Raw genomic sequence first — 18,181 nt, forward strand, 5'->3', positions numbered from 1 at the left:
CTGCACCTCTCCTCTGTTCTTTCCCTCATCCCTCTTTCCCCTCTTCCACTCCTCCACAAGGTTAAGGGCTTAGTGGTTGTGGCTTTGGCTCTCGATACGGGACACACAAAGAGAGCTTTGGTGGTGTGGCTTTGCCAATTAAAGCCAAGGACTCGGCTAGATTGTGTGATTGGGCTTGTAATGTTGGTTGAATGTGTGTGTGTGTGTGTGTGTGTGTGTGTTTGGCTGCTCTCTCCAGCTCATTCCCATTCTCTCCCAGTCCTTCTACATCATGCCCTGCACAAGGGGCTCATTGTGGTCTTTGGTGAGACACTGTGCTCTGAACACCGCGGCAGAAACCCAGGGCTTACGTACACACTCACACAGAAACACCCCCCGCCCTGCCCCGCTACTTTGGGGTCCTTTTGGTTTGGGGCTTTTAGGTCACTGTTCACTCAACAAGGGCCAAAAAACACAGCAGGTCCAGAACTCTCCAACCCAGCGGAGCAGGGACAGCAAAACACCACCGACACTTACAGGAGAATGAAACAAACCTTAACTTTCCACTGAATTCATAATAATAATATTCAGAGTAAGTTTGGAGCGTTTCTATTGGTCCTTCATCATTAAATTACACACAGTGTGAAGGGCAGCTGCTGGGTTTAAATGATGCAGTAACTGAACACACACACACACAGATACAGGGTGTGGTTTGGATGGTGATGATATTCTACAGTTTGAAATTCAGCACATTCCCAAAATCAGTGTCTGCTCATCATCAGAGCTTCACACGTCACCTGTTATTAATTATTAACTATTAAACAATGCACATATCTTAATATGACAACACCAAGTGTGTAACGCAAACACACACACACACACAAGCACAAGGCCGGGGTGGTACCACACAGGAGGGAAAGTAGGAGCTAAAACCAATACAAATCTCTGACAGGACTTTGGAACTTAAACAAGAAAACGAGAGACGAGGACCAAACCAGGACAGGAAACCAGAGACAAGAACTCACAAAGAACACACAGAGAACTCACAGAGAACACACAGAGAACTCACAGAGAACACACAGAGAACACACAGAGAACTCACAGAGGACACACAGAGGACACACAGAGGACACACAGAGGACACACAGAGAACACACAGAGAACACACAGAGAACTCACAGAGGACACACAGAGGACACATAGAGAACACACAGAGAACACACAGAGGACACACAGAGAACTCACAGAGAACACACAGAGAACACACAGAGAACTCACAGAGGACACACAGAGGACACACAGAGGACACACAGAGGACACACAGAGGACACACAGAGAACACACAGAGAACACACAGAGAACTCACAGAGAACACACAGAGAACACACAGAGAACACACAGAGAACACACAGAGAACTCACAGAGAACACACAGAGGACACACAGAGGACACACAGAGGACACACAGAGAACACACAGAGAACACACAGAGAACACACAGAGAACTCACAGAGGACACACAGAGGACACATAGAGAACACACAGAGGACACACAGAGGACACACAGAGAACACACAGAGAACTCACAGAGAACACACAGAGAACTCACAGAGAACACACAGAGGACACACAGAGAACACACAGAGGACACACAGAGAACACACAGAGAACACACAGAGGACACACAGAGGACACACAGAGAACACACAGAGAACTCACAGAGAACACACAGAGAACTCACAGAGAACACACAGAGAACTCACAGAGAACACACAGAGAACACACAGAGAACACACAGAGAACTCACAGAGAACACACAGAGAACACACAGAGAACTCACAGAGAACTCACAGAGAACACACAGAGAACTCACAGAGAACACACAGAGAACACACAGAGAACACACAGAGAACTCACAGAGAACACACAGAGAACACACAGAGAACACACAGAGAACTCACAGAGAACACACAGAGAACACACAGAGAACACACAGAGAACTCACAGAGAACACACAGAGAACACACAGAGAACACACAGAGAACACACAGAGAACTCACAGAGGACACACAGAGGACACACAGAGAACACACAGAGGACACACAGAGAACACACAGAGAACTCACAGAGAACACACAGAGAACTCACAGAGAACACACAGAGAACTCACAGAGAACTCACAGAGAACTCACAGAGAACACACAGAGAACACACAGAGGACACACAGAGGACACACAGAGAACACACAGAGAACTCACAGAGAACTCACAGAGGACACACAGAGAACACACAGAGAACACACAGAGAACACACAGAGGACACACAGAGAACACACAGAGAACACACAGAGAACACACAGAGAACACACAGAGAACTCACAGAGAACACACAGAGAACACACAGAGAACACACAGAGAACACACAGAGAACTCACAGAGAACACACAGAGAACACACAGAGAACACACAGAGAACTCACAGAGAACACACAGAGAACACACAGAGAACTCACAGAGAACTCACAGAGAACACACAGAGAACTCACAGAGAACACACAGAGAACACACAGAGAACACACAGAGAACTCACAGAGAACACACAGAGAACACACAGAGAACTCACAGAGAACACACAGAGAACACACAGAGAACACACAGAGAACACACAGAGAACTCACAGAGAACACACAGAGAACACACAGAGAACTCACAGAGGACACACAGAGGACACACAGAGAACACACAGAGGACACACAGAGAACACACAGAGAACTCACAGAGAACACACAGAGAACTCACAGAGAACACACAGAGAACTCACAGAGAACTCACAGAGAACTCACAGAGAACACACAGAGAACACACAGAGGACACACAGAGGACACACAGAGAACACACAGAGAACTCACAGAGAACTCACAGAGGACACACAGAGAACACACAGAGAACACACAGAGAACACACAGAGGACACACAGAGAACACACAGAGAACACACAGAGAACACACAGAGAACACACAGAGAACACACAGAGGACACACAGAGAACACACAGAGAACACACAGAGAACACACAGAGAACTCACAGAGAACACACAGAGAACACACAGAGAACACACAGAGAACACACAGAGAACTCACAGAGAACACACAGAGAACACACAGAGGACACACAGAGGACACACAGAGAACACACAGAGAACACACAGAGCAGGAGCAGAACCTGGCAGTGTGTGATCTCCAAAACCTTAATTATTAACTGTGATTTAATTCTCAAAAACACACCCAACTCTTCAGAATCCACACAGAACAAAGGGCATGATTTTACTGTAGGATTCTGGAAGCTCAGTTAAAATATATTTGATAAATATATTTACTATTTACAGTGATCCCTCGTTTTTCGCGGGGGATGCGTTCCAAGACCCAACCGTGAAACACGAATTTCCACGAAGTAGAGGAAAGATATTTCTGTTATGTATTTAACGAGTGTTTGGGCTTTTAAACCCCTCCCTGTTGCTGTTAATAACCCCCCCCCCTTTGCATTAAACAGTCGTTCTCTAATGTTTTTCAGCTGGAACTACATGTAATATCCCACCAGTTTCTTTAATAGAGCCATTCCTAAGCTGTGATTTAGCGTCAGTAAATTTCACTCGGATGTGGACGTGAACAACACACGTACTGTACGTAAGAAACACTTGTAAATGATACATTGTGTCACCTACAGGCCCAGTCTAATACATACTTTACACTACACTAATGAAGATGAAAACATTAATATATGCCCCAATCACAGGTCATCTTACAACGCACTGTCAGCAAGAGGTTACTGCGCAGTGTGATGCATGTCGTCTGCTACCAAGAGGATGCACAGGGTCTACTCCATTATTCAAATTAATAACATAAAGAATAATAAAGGAACTAAAAGAAGAGTAAAATGATTTAAAAAAGGAATCATAAAGATTTGTGCACTCTTCTGACAATTGGCTAAAAATAGCAAAAAAAATATAGAAGAATTTTATGAAATTTTAATGGATTTAATGAAATATTTTGGCTGTTCATCTTTCACGGTTTTCCTAGATTTGTCCTCAATATCCGCGACATAGCGGCCATAAGCCCCTTGAAAAAACACACAAAGTAGTGAGGGATTACTGTAATTACTATTTTAGTCTCAAAACAAGTAAAATATTACACTTTATTCTCAAAGTTTAACCCATAAAAGAATGGCCCGAAAACTGTTTAAATGTGCGATGGTTCAAAAGATTTTGTTTGTATTTTTTTTTTGTAGATTTCTGAAAAAACAAAAATAATCTTGTTGCAAATCAAATTTTAAAAATAATTTCAGAAACTTGCGCTGTGTCCGAAACTGTGCCCTATTCACTGTGTAGTGGACTATTTTAGGGTTCCGCCATTTTCTAGAAGTTTCCGACATTTTTCAGTGCACTCAAACAATCCCTCAATGCACTGCAGAAAGTAGTGTACACCCCATGTACACTAGCAGATATCAGATTACCCACAATGCACCGCGTTGTTTGGTGAAAACCACATGAGCTTGTGTGGTCTGAATCTTCCACTACCCTCTGAACTCAGATCCCTATAACAGTGCACTATAGAGTGAGTCACATAGGGAACAGTGAACAGGGAGCCATTTCGGACACAGGCTTTGTCTTTAAAGTGACATCACTACGTACGTGACATATGCTGCTGTTTTACGTGTCCCGTATATAAAACACTTGCCTGTGTCCCTGCACTGGACAGAGCCCCATCTCTCCAGAGAACACAGCTCCACTGCTCCACAGCCCAGGGCTGGACTTTTATAACCTGGTAACTCTCGCTTGGCACTGAGCACAGGGACCTCAGGCTCTTGTGCAGTTATTTAATATCAGACCTTACTACAGAGCGCACGCGGTGAGTGAAGCTCAGCAGCTGGATTCACTCATTAAACGGAGTGTGTGCAGAGCGTCTGTGTGCATTTCGTTACTGTCCACGTCCCGGATAATATCCGCCTTGACTTCAGTTTGTGTGAGAAATATCAGGGATTCTTCCGGGAATGTTTCTGGGGTGTGTCACATTGTGTTGACATGCTCCATTTACTCTTTATCTTTATTCTCTAATTGCTTCACCGTTGCCCAGAAAGGCTGCTCCTATAAACCCAGCTGCTTGGATCAAAGGATCTTGAAGGTATAGAACACAACACCGGCACTTAGAAGCTGATGAAAGACGACGTGGAGACGCTTGCCGTACTCAGACGCCTTAAATCTTCCATTTCACTCAATTCATTAAACACACGACTTTAAAGACGCTGAGATAGAATCTTCAAGCATCGGTGAGGCTTTGAAGGCACCAACAGAAGAAGGTGCCAACAAACAGTAACTCATGTCTGCTGTGATTACACACACACACACACACACACACACACACACACACACACACGGAAACACAAACTCATTTACAACACTCTCCTCTCCTTGTTAACTGTGTGAATGAGCTTTTAAAAAGTCTTGGCCTCACAATTAACACTGGTGTTAATAGCAGTGACACGTTCTTGAAGTGTTATGGCAGTTCGGCAAATGTGTGTGTGAGAGGCCGACACACACACACAGCGTCGGCAGAGGCTGTGCAGAATAATCAGTGCGATCTCCCACTCTTCCAAACAACAAAATCGTCTAGAAACCCGTTAACAGCCAGCGAGGATGAGTCTCCCTGACGAACCACTGGAAAGAAATACCTCAGCCCTGCTCTCGCTGTCTCCTGTGGCCATCGGCACCTTCACGTCACCAGCCGGACCCGGAGCTCCCAGCCGTCTGGGCCAGACGCAGCTCTCCGGGCTGAAGTGGAGGTGTCAGGTGACCGTGAGGCTAGGCCTGTCACAGTAATTACACTATGGACTTATCATACAGTATATGGACATTACCTCAGTCAGTTGCTGAGCTCAGTGTTGTTTGTTATGTTTATACTGAAATCAGTGGTGGACCAGAGGTTACAGAGCGTAGTTTCTGTGGTGCTGAGCCCAGAGTAGTGACGATAGAGGCCTATTCTCCCTGGTACAGTTTAGTAGAACAAAAGCAAACATTTTGAGGCAGTAATTTTATGGTAAATATATTACATACTGTTACTTTAAAGGGGTTTAACTGCATTGTTTTGTTATTATACAAAAGTATTAATATATCATTGGAATAAAAGGTTATATATGAAAGTTATATAATTTTTCATACTTATTTCTGGGAAAATATATCGACCAGAACATATACCAGGCCCGTGTGTGGCCCAGACTGGAGCAGAGATCACACAGGGGGCACGACCTGGCCGCATTAACGGAAACAGCCGTGTCCTCAGTCAGGGGAGTCGCTCTGAGAAGCCTTACGTCTGCTCTGTGTCCCGACCTCAGTGTCCCTTTCTGACTCCTTTAATCTCTCTGAGGGTCGAGCAGAGCCCGGTGGATCCTCACTGATGGAGAAGGCATTCCCCAGCCGCCGTTGTTTTGGCTCAGAGTCGAGCGTCTCGCAGCCTGGGGAACCCACGCCCCTCGGAGCAACAGACAAACTTTAAAAGACATTTTTCTTTGGCTCTGTGTTTCTTCTTGGCTCTGTGTTTCAATTGCTTTTGCTTTGTCAGCCACCGGGGCAGTGAGAATAAACCTGGGACTTGTCTCTCTGTCTCTCTCTCTCTCTCTCTCTCTCAGGAACACACACGTCCTTCTCACTCAGGGCCGGTGTCAGGGCGAACACTAGTCTAAGTTTAAGTCTTCTCTTGTGGAGCTGCATTCCTCACAGAGCCATTAACGGATGTCCAAGGTTTAAAACGATTAGGCAGCGACTCCATTAACTAATGTTTCTCCCTGCTACTTTTCTTCAGTGTTAATCAGTTTGACATGACGTAGAGACAAACAAACTGCGCCAAAAAACACACACAAGGCAAATGAAAACATATAAATCACAGCTTTTTTCCCCAGTTTTGTATGAATTAAAACGTCTAAAATAAATTCCTGGAGGGGGCTGTAGGCAAAATATGTGTGTGTCATAAAGGGGCGGGACCTAAATTATTCTTTACCTAAAAAAATAGGGGCATTGCAGAAAATATATAGCAATCACATTTAAACTTAATTTTTGACAATGCATTACTTTCCAAAAACTCCATAATTTTACACTTCGTTCCTCAGGGCTCCAGTGACAGCTGTTTTACTGTTAAACTCTGACCAGGGAACGGCACACAGTTTATCAGACACACATTAGACAAGCTTTACATTTGTGTGTCCACAAGTGATGAGAGAAAAACTGGCGCAGGAGTTAGCGCTTCCAAAACACACTCGCAGCTCCAGCCCACACTTTACAGATTAAAGATACATCGCTGGGTTTTGGCTGCGGTTCAGGGATGAGCTGCGTGTGGTGGGGAGAGACTTCAGGAGAAGTTGAAGGAAAAGTAGGAACTGAAAGTGTTCTGTTTAAATTTACTGTTTATGGCATGGAGATTGATTCTGAATCTGATAAAAACACACTCTCAAACAGTGATGTTACTGTCTGTTGATCTCTTATAAAATCCTCAAAACACTCTGTTTTAAGGGTTTAAAACATTTATTTGTGGTCAGTTCTGTCTCTGCAGCGCCCTCATCAGGTTTAACTCGGCTATAACCGTCGATAACCATCTCTGTAGTGAATTACGACATGCCACAGTATTCAAATCCATAAACCTGTCAAAATATCATATAGAAAAATGAGTCCAGAAAGAGGACGGACATTTATTCCACCTCCTCTGCAACAGAGCCCCGCCCCTTCGACATTACTACACCCAATGGCTCCTCCCACTTCAGAGCATTAATTTAAAGTTTAACCTAGAGGTAAGTCCAGGCCCAAACTGAGCCTTAAGCTTGTTGTTCCTCCTCAATGTCTACACACAAACCTCCAGGGGCTGAGGGCTGCTGGGGACAGACGTGTGGTCAGTGCAGTGTACGGGAGAAAACACGTAAAGGGGATTGGGTCAGATGGGTCTGTCTAGGTCAGTCATGTGTGACCAGTGGAATCTACACTGACACACACTGACTACATCTGACACAGTTCAGCGATGATCACCAGTTAATAATCACCTGCATTCACAGCTTACCCTAGCTCTAAACAAACCTGTCCATTCTCAAATCAAGTCACGTGGATTTCATTGTCTTTTCAATTATATACAATGTGCCCAGTACACAGTGAAACAGCCCTCTACGAACACACTCGCTGAACTCTAACTTGTGCAACAGTGCAGGGCAAGGGACAGTAGCGAAAGACAATAGCAATGAACAATAAATATTAGGGAGGGCAGACTGTGGAGCTCACATTTGAATTGGTCCTCATTTGTATCTCAAGCAATACTGGGTAGTAGGCCTCTGCTGAGTCTACACTGCTGCAGACCTCACCAAAGACCACAGTAAGTGCACATAGAGGGCACTTGTGAGCATCTCTTTCAATGATACCATGAGGAATGGGAACTTCTAAAGCCTCACCCTCTTTCACATGCACACACAGCACTTTGGCACCAATGTCTAATATGGAACTGTTCTGCACATTTACACCCACATAAACGCAAATCAGAAAAGGTTTTCAGCGCAAACTATGACTGCATCGTGGGCGAGTCGAGCTTCATAAACTCCAGAAAGAGTCTCAGAGCCTCTGCGAGTGGAGATAAAGAAGCTCCAGAAAGAGCTCAGAGCCTCAAATAAACTGTTATGGCGCAGTAGAGCTGGACGGGTCATCTACAGAGTGTTACAGAAATAAATAAAAGGAAATAAAACATGAACATGCTTCATTGGTGTGTGTTTCTGGGGCTGTGCATCGGCCTGAGTCTCAGCTCTGCCTTGGATACATTTCTCTGTTCACAATTGAAGCAGGACAAGCTCAGAACTCTGCAGCATTTACATATGTATTATTTCTGACTCTGATCTGAACCCACTGTAAATAAAGAAGAAGAGTGACCCTGTCATGACTCTGTCCGTTTATCTTTGGCCCGTTTATCTTTGGCCCTGGAACCGAGCCACCACTGATCCGTGGTTCCTGTTAAAACAGGTGGAAGCACAGGGGGCCAGAGTCCTTTCGGTGTAAAAATGCTAACAGTGTTGAAGTGCTGGACAGTGAGTGTGCCATTTCAGACTTCACTATAGTCTCCTGAAGGTAGGGGTGTTGTTATTCAGTCTGGTTATTTGCAGCAACAATTACTCCAACACGTTCCCAATCCACGTTAAACGACAGGAGCTGGTGAACAAAGCCACGACTCTGATAATCTCACGGCAGCGATCCCAATATCCGTCCATAGAGAGAAAAACCAGCCTTACCTGAGAGAGTGAGGGATCCATAAAGAGTGAGGGCTTATGGGTAAAAAGGGTACACTGGGGGTCTCTGAACCAAGTCCATCCCAACTGTAGAGGCATGCTGCACCTCCACCACTCAGTCACCTACTGTCTCGCTGGCCAGGGTGCCTGGGTCAAAGGCAGGACGCACCACACAACCATCCACAGTGTATTTGTGTACAGATATGAACATGTGTGTGTGTGTGTGTGTGTGTGTGTGTGTGGACAATGAGGGACGCAACAAAAAGCTGATGAAATGAGATAGAGATTTTGTGTGTATACAGTGTGTGTGTGTGTGTGTGTGTGTGTGTGTATTTTGGGCTGAGTAAATGTGAAGGAAATGTGAGGGTAATGAGGTGTCTGATGTGTTTTGATCAAAATCTCGCAGTTTGCAGATTACACCTTTCCTTTCCTCCGTGTCCGCATTCCCTCACATTCAGTGTTTTCATAGCCTTTTCATTCCTCTTAAAAACACCCACCTCTCTCTCTCTCTCTCTCTCTCTCTCTCTCTCTCTCTCTCTCTCTCTGTCATTCTCTATCTACTTTGATGTGAACTGAAAACGCCCTGTCTCTCTGTAGAAGACCGGGGTTAAACGCTGAGATATGAGCCCGGCTTCAGCATCGAAAGGAAGCCAAAAGCATTTTCCAGAAAAATTCAATTCCAACAAAAAGACAGGGTTCTGTTTGTTTGTTTATTTTAATGCATTCAAGCTCAAGCGCAACCTTAACTAGCTTTTGTTACTAAAATAAAACACTCGTTCTTTAAAAATATAAATGTCATCCATGAAGTACAATATTTATTCTGAAGCATAATTTAACTTTAATCATTATTAACTTTTTTTTAACTTTAATCACACCCAACATAATTTCAACTTAGTGCAACTGTATAAACGGCTGTGGCTGCTGTGTGTCCGTATTTTGGTGCTGTAACTGTGTGTAGGAGTAAACGGCTGTAGTTGGTGTGTGTCAGTATATCAGTGCTGTAACTGTATGTAGGAGTAAACGACTGTAGCTGGTGTGAGTCAGTATTTCAGTGCTGTAACTGTATGTAGGAGTAAACGACTGTAGCTGGTGTGAGTCAGTATTTCAGTGCTGTAACTGTGTGTAGGAGTAAACGGCTGTAGCTGGTGTGAGTCAGTATTTCAGTGCTGTAACTGTGTGTAGGAGTAAATGGCTGTAGCTGGTGTGAGTCAGTATTTCAGTGCTGTAACTGTATGTAGGAGTAAACGGCTGTAGCTGGTGTGAGTCAGTATTTCAGTGTGTAACTGTATGTAGGAGTAAACGGTTGCAGCTGGTGTGTGTCAGTATTTTGGTGCTGTAACTGTATGTAGGAGTAAACAGCTGTAGCTAGTGTGAGTCAGTATTTCAGTGTGTAACTGTATGTAGGAGTAAACGGCTGTAGCTGGTGTGAGTCAGTATTTCAGTGCTGTAACTGTATGTAGGAGTAAACGGCTGTAGCTGGTGTGTGTCAGTATTTCAGTGTGTAACTGTATGTAGGAGTAAACGGTTGTAGCTGGTGTGTGTCAGTATTTCAGTGTGTAACTGTATGTAGGAGTAAACGGCTGTAGCTGGCGTGTTAGTATTTCGGTGCTGTAACTGTATGTAGGAGTAAACAGCTGTAGCTGGTGCGTGTCCGTATTTCGGTGCTGTAACTGTATGTAAGAGTAAACAGCTGTAGCTAGTGTGAGTCAGTATTTCAGTGTGTAACTGTATGTAGGAGTAAACGGTTGTAGCTGGTGTGTGTCAGTATTTCAGTGTGTAACTGTATGTAGGAGTAAACGGTTGTAGCTGGTGTGTGTCAGTATTTCAGTGTGTAACTGTATGTAGGAGTAAACGGCTGTAGCTGGCGTGTTAGTACTTCGGTGCTGTAACTGTATGTAGGAGTATACAGCTGTAGCTGGTGCGTGTCCGTATTTCGGTGCTGTAACTGTATGTAGGAGTAAACAGCTGTAGCACTGAAGCTGAATGAGTGAGCGTTGGGGATAGAATCACACAGAAAAACAGAGGGACAGTGTGAGAAGGCATGAACGAGGGAGGGACGGCCAAGTGGGGGAGTTCCTCCTCCCTCTGTGCCCCTCGTTTATGTGCTGGAATTACACAGTGCTGTTTGAGGAGGAACAGTGTTCTCGCCGTTCGTCCACACAAAGGAGTGAAGGATGGAACAATCTACTCTTTCACTTCACACTGCTTTATTGACATGTCTTCTCTCTTTCATTCATTATCACTGTTGGTCTCTCTCTCGCTCTCTCTCTTTCTCTTTCATTCACTCTCGCTCACCCTCTCTTGATCTCTCCCCTCCTCTCTGTCACCCTGTCAACCCCTCTATTGCTTCCTCTTCCTCTCGCTCACCCTCTCTTGATCCCATCTCCCTCTCTCTCTCTTTTTATTTATACATATATATTTATACACATATATATATATATATATATATATATATATATATATATATCTCATTGGCTGCTAGACCTGTTCGTCAGGACCATGCATCTCTCCCTCCCCCATTCACCCGGCGCTGTCTGAGTGTCCGTGCTAAAGTTAACAGCTGATCTAACGTTTCCTCAAGTGAAATATTAGAGCAGCGTGACTATAATTAATCACAATAAGGATGCGCTGATGTGGATCTAGTTCAGTGATGATACACTCTGCTTTTGCCGAAACACTGATTCACAGCGGGGGCCAGTGTAGGAGGTGAATATGCTGCAGGGCTGTGGTCACACGGAGGTGGACGTGGATCATTGAAATCCGCTAAAAGAAATTTGCGTTTGTCAGTGTTTACTGTTTACAACAAGCACATCCATTTTACACATGAAACTAACTTTGGGACACGCCCCCAATAAAGATATGTTTACATTCCTGAGCTGTACTGGGTGTAAATGTCTTTATCTGTGGTTTATTTTTACTGTTACACTCAGTGTTATATATATACACATTCAATTCTGTGACCTTGCTTATTCTTTATGTTCCTACTGTTCCTTTCTTTTCATTGTCTTTTCTTTTGGTCTTCCTGTTTCCTTCATCCAGCCTCTCTCTCTCTCTCTCTCTCTCTCTCTCTCTCTCTCTCTCTCTCTCTCTCTCTCTCTCTCTCTCTGTAACAGGGCTTGGTAGAATGACAGACTAAAGAATGGACAGTGGTGTATGTCTGTGTGTGTGAGTGTGTGTGTGTGTGTGTGTGTGTTGTGTGTTATGGCCCTGCCGCTCTGCCCTGGCTGACTCTAATTGCCGGCGCTGTGGTGGCAGAGTCACCCGGGGAGCCAAGTGGAGCCGGCAGGGGAAAATTGAACAAGCGTCAGCCGTCAGGAGTGTTTACTCTTAGAGCCGCTGTCAGCCCGCTCCTGTTTATCCGCACCACAATTACCAGCCGCCCCCGGGGAGCCCGCGGGCCCCGGGGTCTCAGTGTCCGATCGGCCGGATTGAGGGAGCGCGGTTCGAGAGGGAGGGGCAGATATCAAAACACACACATAATGAGAGCCTAGTAGCTACGTCCAGAACACTGTCCATAAACAATACACATTTAGGGAAGGGACTGAGCTGTCCTTTCAGTGAGGGACTACAAACAACAGCCAGGAACACTGTCTCTCACATTCTCTCAGCGTCTCATGTTGTCTCTCACTGGCTCTTAATGCAAATGTCATTTTTAGTAGCGACTACATTCCACAGCCAGGGGAGATGGTCCTCTCAATGTCTCCCACCCTCTTCTAATGTCTCCCCTTGTCTCCCACAGTCTCCTACTGTCTCTCACCGTCTCCCACAGTCTCCCACATTCTCCTACAGTTTCTCACTCTTTCCCCTGGTCTCTCAGTCCTACAGTGTCCTATTCTCACTCACTTTCTCCTACCATTGCTCACTCTTTCCTGTGGTCTCACATCGTCTCCTACTACTTTTCATCATCTCTCACTATCTCTCATTCTCTCCTGCTGTGTCTCACAGTCTCCTACTCTTGCCCACTTTCTCCTACTGTCTGAGTCTAATGCATCTCACTGTCTCTTTTCTCTCTCACTGTTCCCTACTCTCTCCCACGGTCCCTGTCTCCTACTGCTTCCTTCAGCAAATGTCATTTTAATCAGAGACTAAATACCACAACTGATGAAAACTCTCTCAGTTTCCCTTTGTCTCACTCTCGCTCTCATTGTTTCCATATGTTTCCGTCTGTAAATGCCATTTAATCAGGGACTAATCACCATGTGTGTGTGTGTGTGTGTGTGTGCGAACAGTGATGGGTTATTTGTGAGTGCTGTTTGTGAAGAGGACAGTGTTGACTGTGATGTTTCTGTAGTGGATGGTTGTTCAGGGCGCAGAGCTGTGGTCTCTGACCTGACCCCTGGCTCAATGGGACAGTGGGTCAGAGGTGATGGGCAGCAGGGCAGAGAGCCCCCCGCACGCACACACACACACACACACACCGCATGTTTGGGATCCATCCACTTCATTCCCCATGTTTCCAGGAGTGTGTCTCGATCAATAGCTGCCCGTCTTTTCTGTCTAAAGTGATCATGAATGAAGAGTGAACAACAGTGACTCAGTATTCACACATCGCCTTAACATCACTGTCCAAAACCCTTTCATTTACAGGAGGTCATTAAACTGTAATTAACATTAATGCTATTATCTGTTTCTATTGGTTGACATTTGTGGGGGGTGTGATGTTCAAGGAGACTCACTTTAATCGTACAGTATTTACATATTATTTTTATATCAACACTGTAGGTGCTCTAGGTGTTACACTCCTCCACATGAGAGTGATGAGGAGTCGACTCCAGGAGTCAAGAGTCAATTCATCACGTGTCTGTGAGCTGGGGCTGACACTAAACGAGTGACTCTGAGATGGGGGCGGGTCGTGTTTGCTCTGTGCTGCTGTTTCTTGGTTGAAATCTACTGAAGTCAAGGAGTCGATTCTATCGACTCTAGCAGCAAGAATCGAGAGTCGGAGTTGACTCCTGAAAGCCCAGAGTCAGAGTCACTAAACTAATGCCACGAAGCATAACCACAGTAACATCACGTGGCTTTAAGATGAAAGCAAACACAAATCCCATCTAGTTCATGCCATTTAGGAGTTTACGGAGAGTGACTCTTACGGAGACTGGGTCGAGTTGGTGATTAATTCAATTTCTCTGAGAATGAGGGTGAAACCTTGAGAGAGGAACGGAACCCAGAGTGGAACCCCAACACTGACTAAAGTCCGACGTGGTGCCCATGGGTCAGTCTACAGTCAAATTTCCCACAATATAAAGGGCAGATACATTTGTTTGTTTTCTTTGGACAGTGATAACATGCATATCCCTTCAGGTGAAGTGCACACTCCTGGAAAGTACACGCTCTTGGGAAGTGGACGGACAGTGGGCCCTAACACTTACATTGCACATCTACCCGGATGGACTTGATGGCAGCCACCCCGACCCCATTCTCCGCCTTGCAGTAGTACCGTCCGCCCTGCACCCTCTGGATGTTGGTGATCCGCAGCGTCTCGTTGAAGATGGGCGTGTCCTGGAACTTGTCCGACGCACTGCCTGCTGTCTTCGTCCATCGCACCTGAGAGACGAAGCAAAGGTCGGCAAAGATTCAGGGTTTACATTACATTTAGTTTACATTACACTGTTGGAATATGTCTGTGAGGATCTAGTGGCAGCTCCACTGCTCCACAGTCTGGAGGAGCACTGGGCGGAGTGATCGTAAGCTCATGTGCAGCTATTTCAAAGCATCCCATTTCATTGTCAGTGTGTTGCTATGGAGATTTTATTAAATATGTGTCCAAAACAGTACTGAAAATACCTGATATTACAATCTAGAAGGGGATTTTAATCATTTTAACCACGTAGAACATCAGACACACAGTTAATGAAATGAACGCTGAACTAATTCTCATTCGGCACTCTGCAAAGTCTTAGGCACCTAATGTAATTACAATAAACAATTGAAAAAAACAAAACAAATATAAATACAGTGGAACCTCTACTTATGAACTTGATCCGTTCCGTGGCCCGGTTCATAAGTAGAAAAGTTCGTTTCTTGAGTCAATTTTCCCCATTTAAAATAATGGAAAAGCAATTAATGCGTTCCAGCACCCGCCCCGAAAAAAGTCACCCTTTTTGCACTAATATATGTTTACAACACTCTCAAATTAGTAAAAAAAATACATGTAGTGTTACTAAAAAATAAAAGAGAAATAAAGTGGAAACAGTAATAAAAAATAAATAATAAAGTTGTAAGTGGTTACACATCGCTACCTTGAAGATGTGACGACTGGCTGGAGGAGTAACACAGGCACTGGCTGTATGACGGGAGGTGGGGGGTGGAATAACGGAGAGTAGGCGCGTGAATGTGGGGAAGCGTAGATACGGCTTAACTTAGCACGGATTTCGATGTTTGCTATTTACACTAATGCTAAATTGCTAAAGCTACAATGTGCTAATCTTAAAAACTCACTCAAGTCTGGGCGCTGGGAGACTCGCCTATTGGGGTCAGTGGCCATTTCCAGCCGCCGGCTCGGAGGAGGATCGGGTTCATTTCTAGAGTCGTGGTTCATTGGTGGAGGCAAAACATATTCAAATGCCTGGTTCATATCTTGGAAAGTTTGTTATTAGAGGTCCCACTGTACAGTAAAGTAGTTTTTATGTAGTGTCTGTGCTGTGAGCGAGTGAAGAACAGTGTGTTTCCAGATGTTTCTCCTGATCGTATGGATTTGTTAAATCTACAGCACACTTCATTTAACACAATGGAGTATTTATTATCCTCTGACACTAGGCACTGGCCGATCACCTCAAATAACACTGGACTGTCACCGGGAGAGATTTTGCTGCTCAGATAAATAATTTTGGCACAGTGCTGTAGGCTTCGGTTTCTTTGACTCCTGGATGAACCCCTGCTTTGAGATTCTTCATGGATCAGGATGAGATGAGTCCCAAGATACACACACTCAAGGGTACGGTCACCTGAACAGAGCCACAGCTAGCGGAATGACATCGAAAGTAATCAATGTAATCTTCTCGGCTCATCGTGAGACGCCACGTTCCCTCTGAAGCTGTAAATCTCTTCTGAACTCTTTTATTCGGCCTCGTTTTTAACTACATAAAAGTGCAGCAAACAGCACAAAGAAAAGCCCCCCGTAATCTCCACCCCGACCTCCAGCCATGATTAAAGCTCCCCCCGTTAGAGCCGGGGTCACCCCTGAACGAGGAGGCGCCCGGGCAGACGGCAGCTTTTGGTGTTTGGCAGGGCTGGTATGGCGGGAAGGTTAGGACGTACGCGCGGAGGATTATGGGATTAGATAACCTGTACAAACGAGAGGCTTTGTGTTTGTTCAGGCTTGTTTGCTCATGGATTTGGGGCACAGCTGTTCTCCATTGATCAGATAGAGAAGGTGAGAAATTAACAGAGAGAAAGCGAGAGAGCGGGAGAAAAAGAGAAAGAGAGAGGACGACCGCTGCAGAGAGAACGTTTAGTTAAAAAGGGCTCCTCACTGGGAGATGCCACTGCTTTCATGGGCGAATTTTTCAAAGGACGTGGAAAGTGCAGTGTTGCAGAAAAGGGGCACAAACTGTGGCACATATTTTGTTTTGAAAATGGAAAAAGTTATTTGAGGAAAGCAGTCACTCGTGCTCAGACGTTCTTCATTAGAAACTGCTGACAAATTCTCGAACACGTCGACTACACCAGCGTGAGAGAACACAATGAAAACACTGTGTTTTCACCTGGCTCCATGCATTAGTTTAGACTCGTAACCACTGGGAGGGCAACACTCTCAGAAAAAAAGAAAAAAAACTGTGGTGGTAGCCTCAAGGGCTCAAATATCTCAGAATCTTTACTTCAGGAACAGAACTGTGCCTTACTCTATATTAACTGTGGATGTTAAAGTCGTGTTGATGTCATTCGCCCCGTTTCATCTCCAGGACTTTTATTGTGTTCTTTTATTCTCCACAGTTGTTTAATGAAAGATTACAGAGATCCCCCTCTCCTTCTGGAGAAGAGAATGTAATGAACCTTTAGGACTGGACTCTAACACCACTGTTTGTACAGGAAGAAGGAAATAACCTTTAATTTCAATGGAAGTCAAAGTAAAATTATTTAATTCAGAGTCATTTTGGAGCGTTTCTATTGGTCATTCATCATTAAATTGTACACACAGTGTGAAGGACAGCTGCCGTGTTCGAATGATGTAATAAACTACACACCCACACACACACACACACCCACACAGAGATATGTGTTTTTAATTGGACAGCGATGATATACATAGGTGAGACATCCTGCATGTCCATACAAGAATCTCTTTCAGCCCAAATGGACTCTGCACCTGCTTTTACTCTCCCACAGAACCACTGACCACCCCCTGCTCCCTCTCACACCTTCATCACTAATATTTTACCCTCACATCACTATAACTCAACACCTCTATCACTTCCTCTTACTTTATTTGTGGGGGATGGGTTCTCTCTCGTGAGTCTTGGTTCCTCTCAGTGTTTCTTCTTCATGAAGGAGACTGCTGCCCTTTGCTCATAGGAGGCTTCATTTGATCAGATTTCATTGTTTGAATTATTGAAAGATTATATACCACATCATATACAATCTGTTCTAAGACTCCCACATTCACAAAATCATATATAATTACTGTGTAAAGTCAGGCTCGTGCAACACCTCAGAATGAATGCAAATGTGTAGCAAAGGATTTACAGGGTTTTAAATCTTGCCCCGTAAACTTCTTTCACCTTTCTGCAGTCTTTCACACAACACCACCGCACCATTTCAGCAGCGAAAAGGAAATACTCAGAGTCGACTAATTACAGAGCGGCCTTGAGCACCACACGCTTGAGGTAACATTGGGAACTGGGCCTGCAAAGTCCTGATGATGGGAAAGAGACCACTCTTTCTTTACTATCCTCCAGGTGGTGTTCATTGT

General features: G+C 44.7%; 1 protein-coding gene across 2 annotated transcripts in view; it reads right to left on the reverse strand.

Moving 5' to 3' along the window:
• Positions 1 to 18,181, reverse strand: part of LOC136706170 (MAM domain-containing glycosylphosphatidylinositol anchor protein 1) — a 297,644-nt gene that overhangs the window by 187,543 nt on the left and 91,920 nt on the right. For both annotated transcript variants that reach the window (XM_066680124.1, XM_066680125.1), the window contains exon 4: positions 14,643 to 14,817. In XM_066680124.1, the coding sequence (XP_066536221.1) occupies positions 14,643 to 14,817 (175 nt within the window). The remainder of the gene's footprint in view (positions 1 to 14,642; positions 14,818 to 18,181) is intronic.

The sequence above is a fragment of the Hoplias malabaricus genome, chromosome 8 (assembly GCF_029633855.1).
Source record: "Hoplias malabaricus isolate fHopMal1 chromosome 8, fHopMal1.hap1, whole genome shotgun sequence".
Taxonomy (NCBI): domain Eukaryota; kingdom Metazoa; phylum Chordata; class Actinopteri; order Characiformes; family Erythrinidae; genus Hoplias; species Hoplias malabaricus.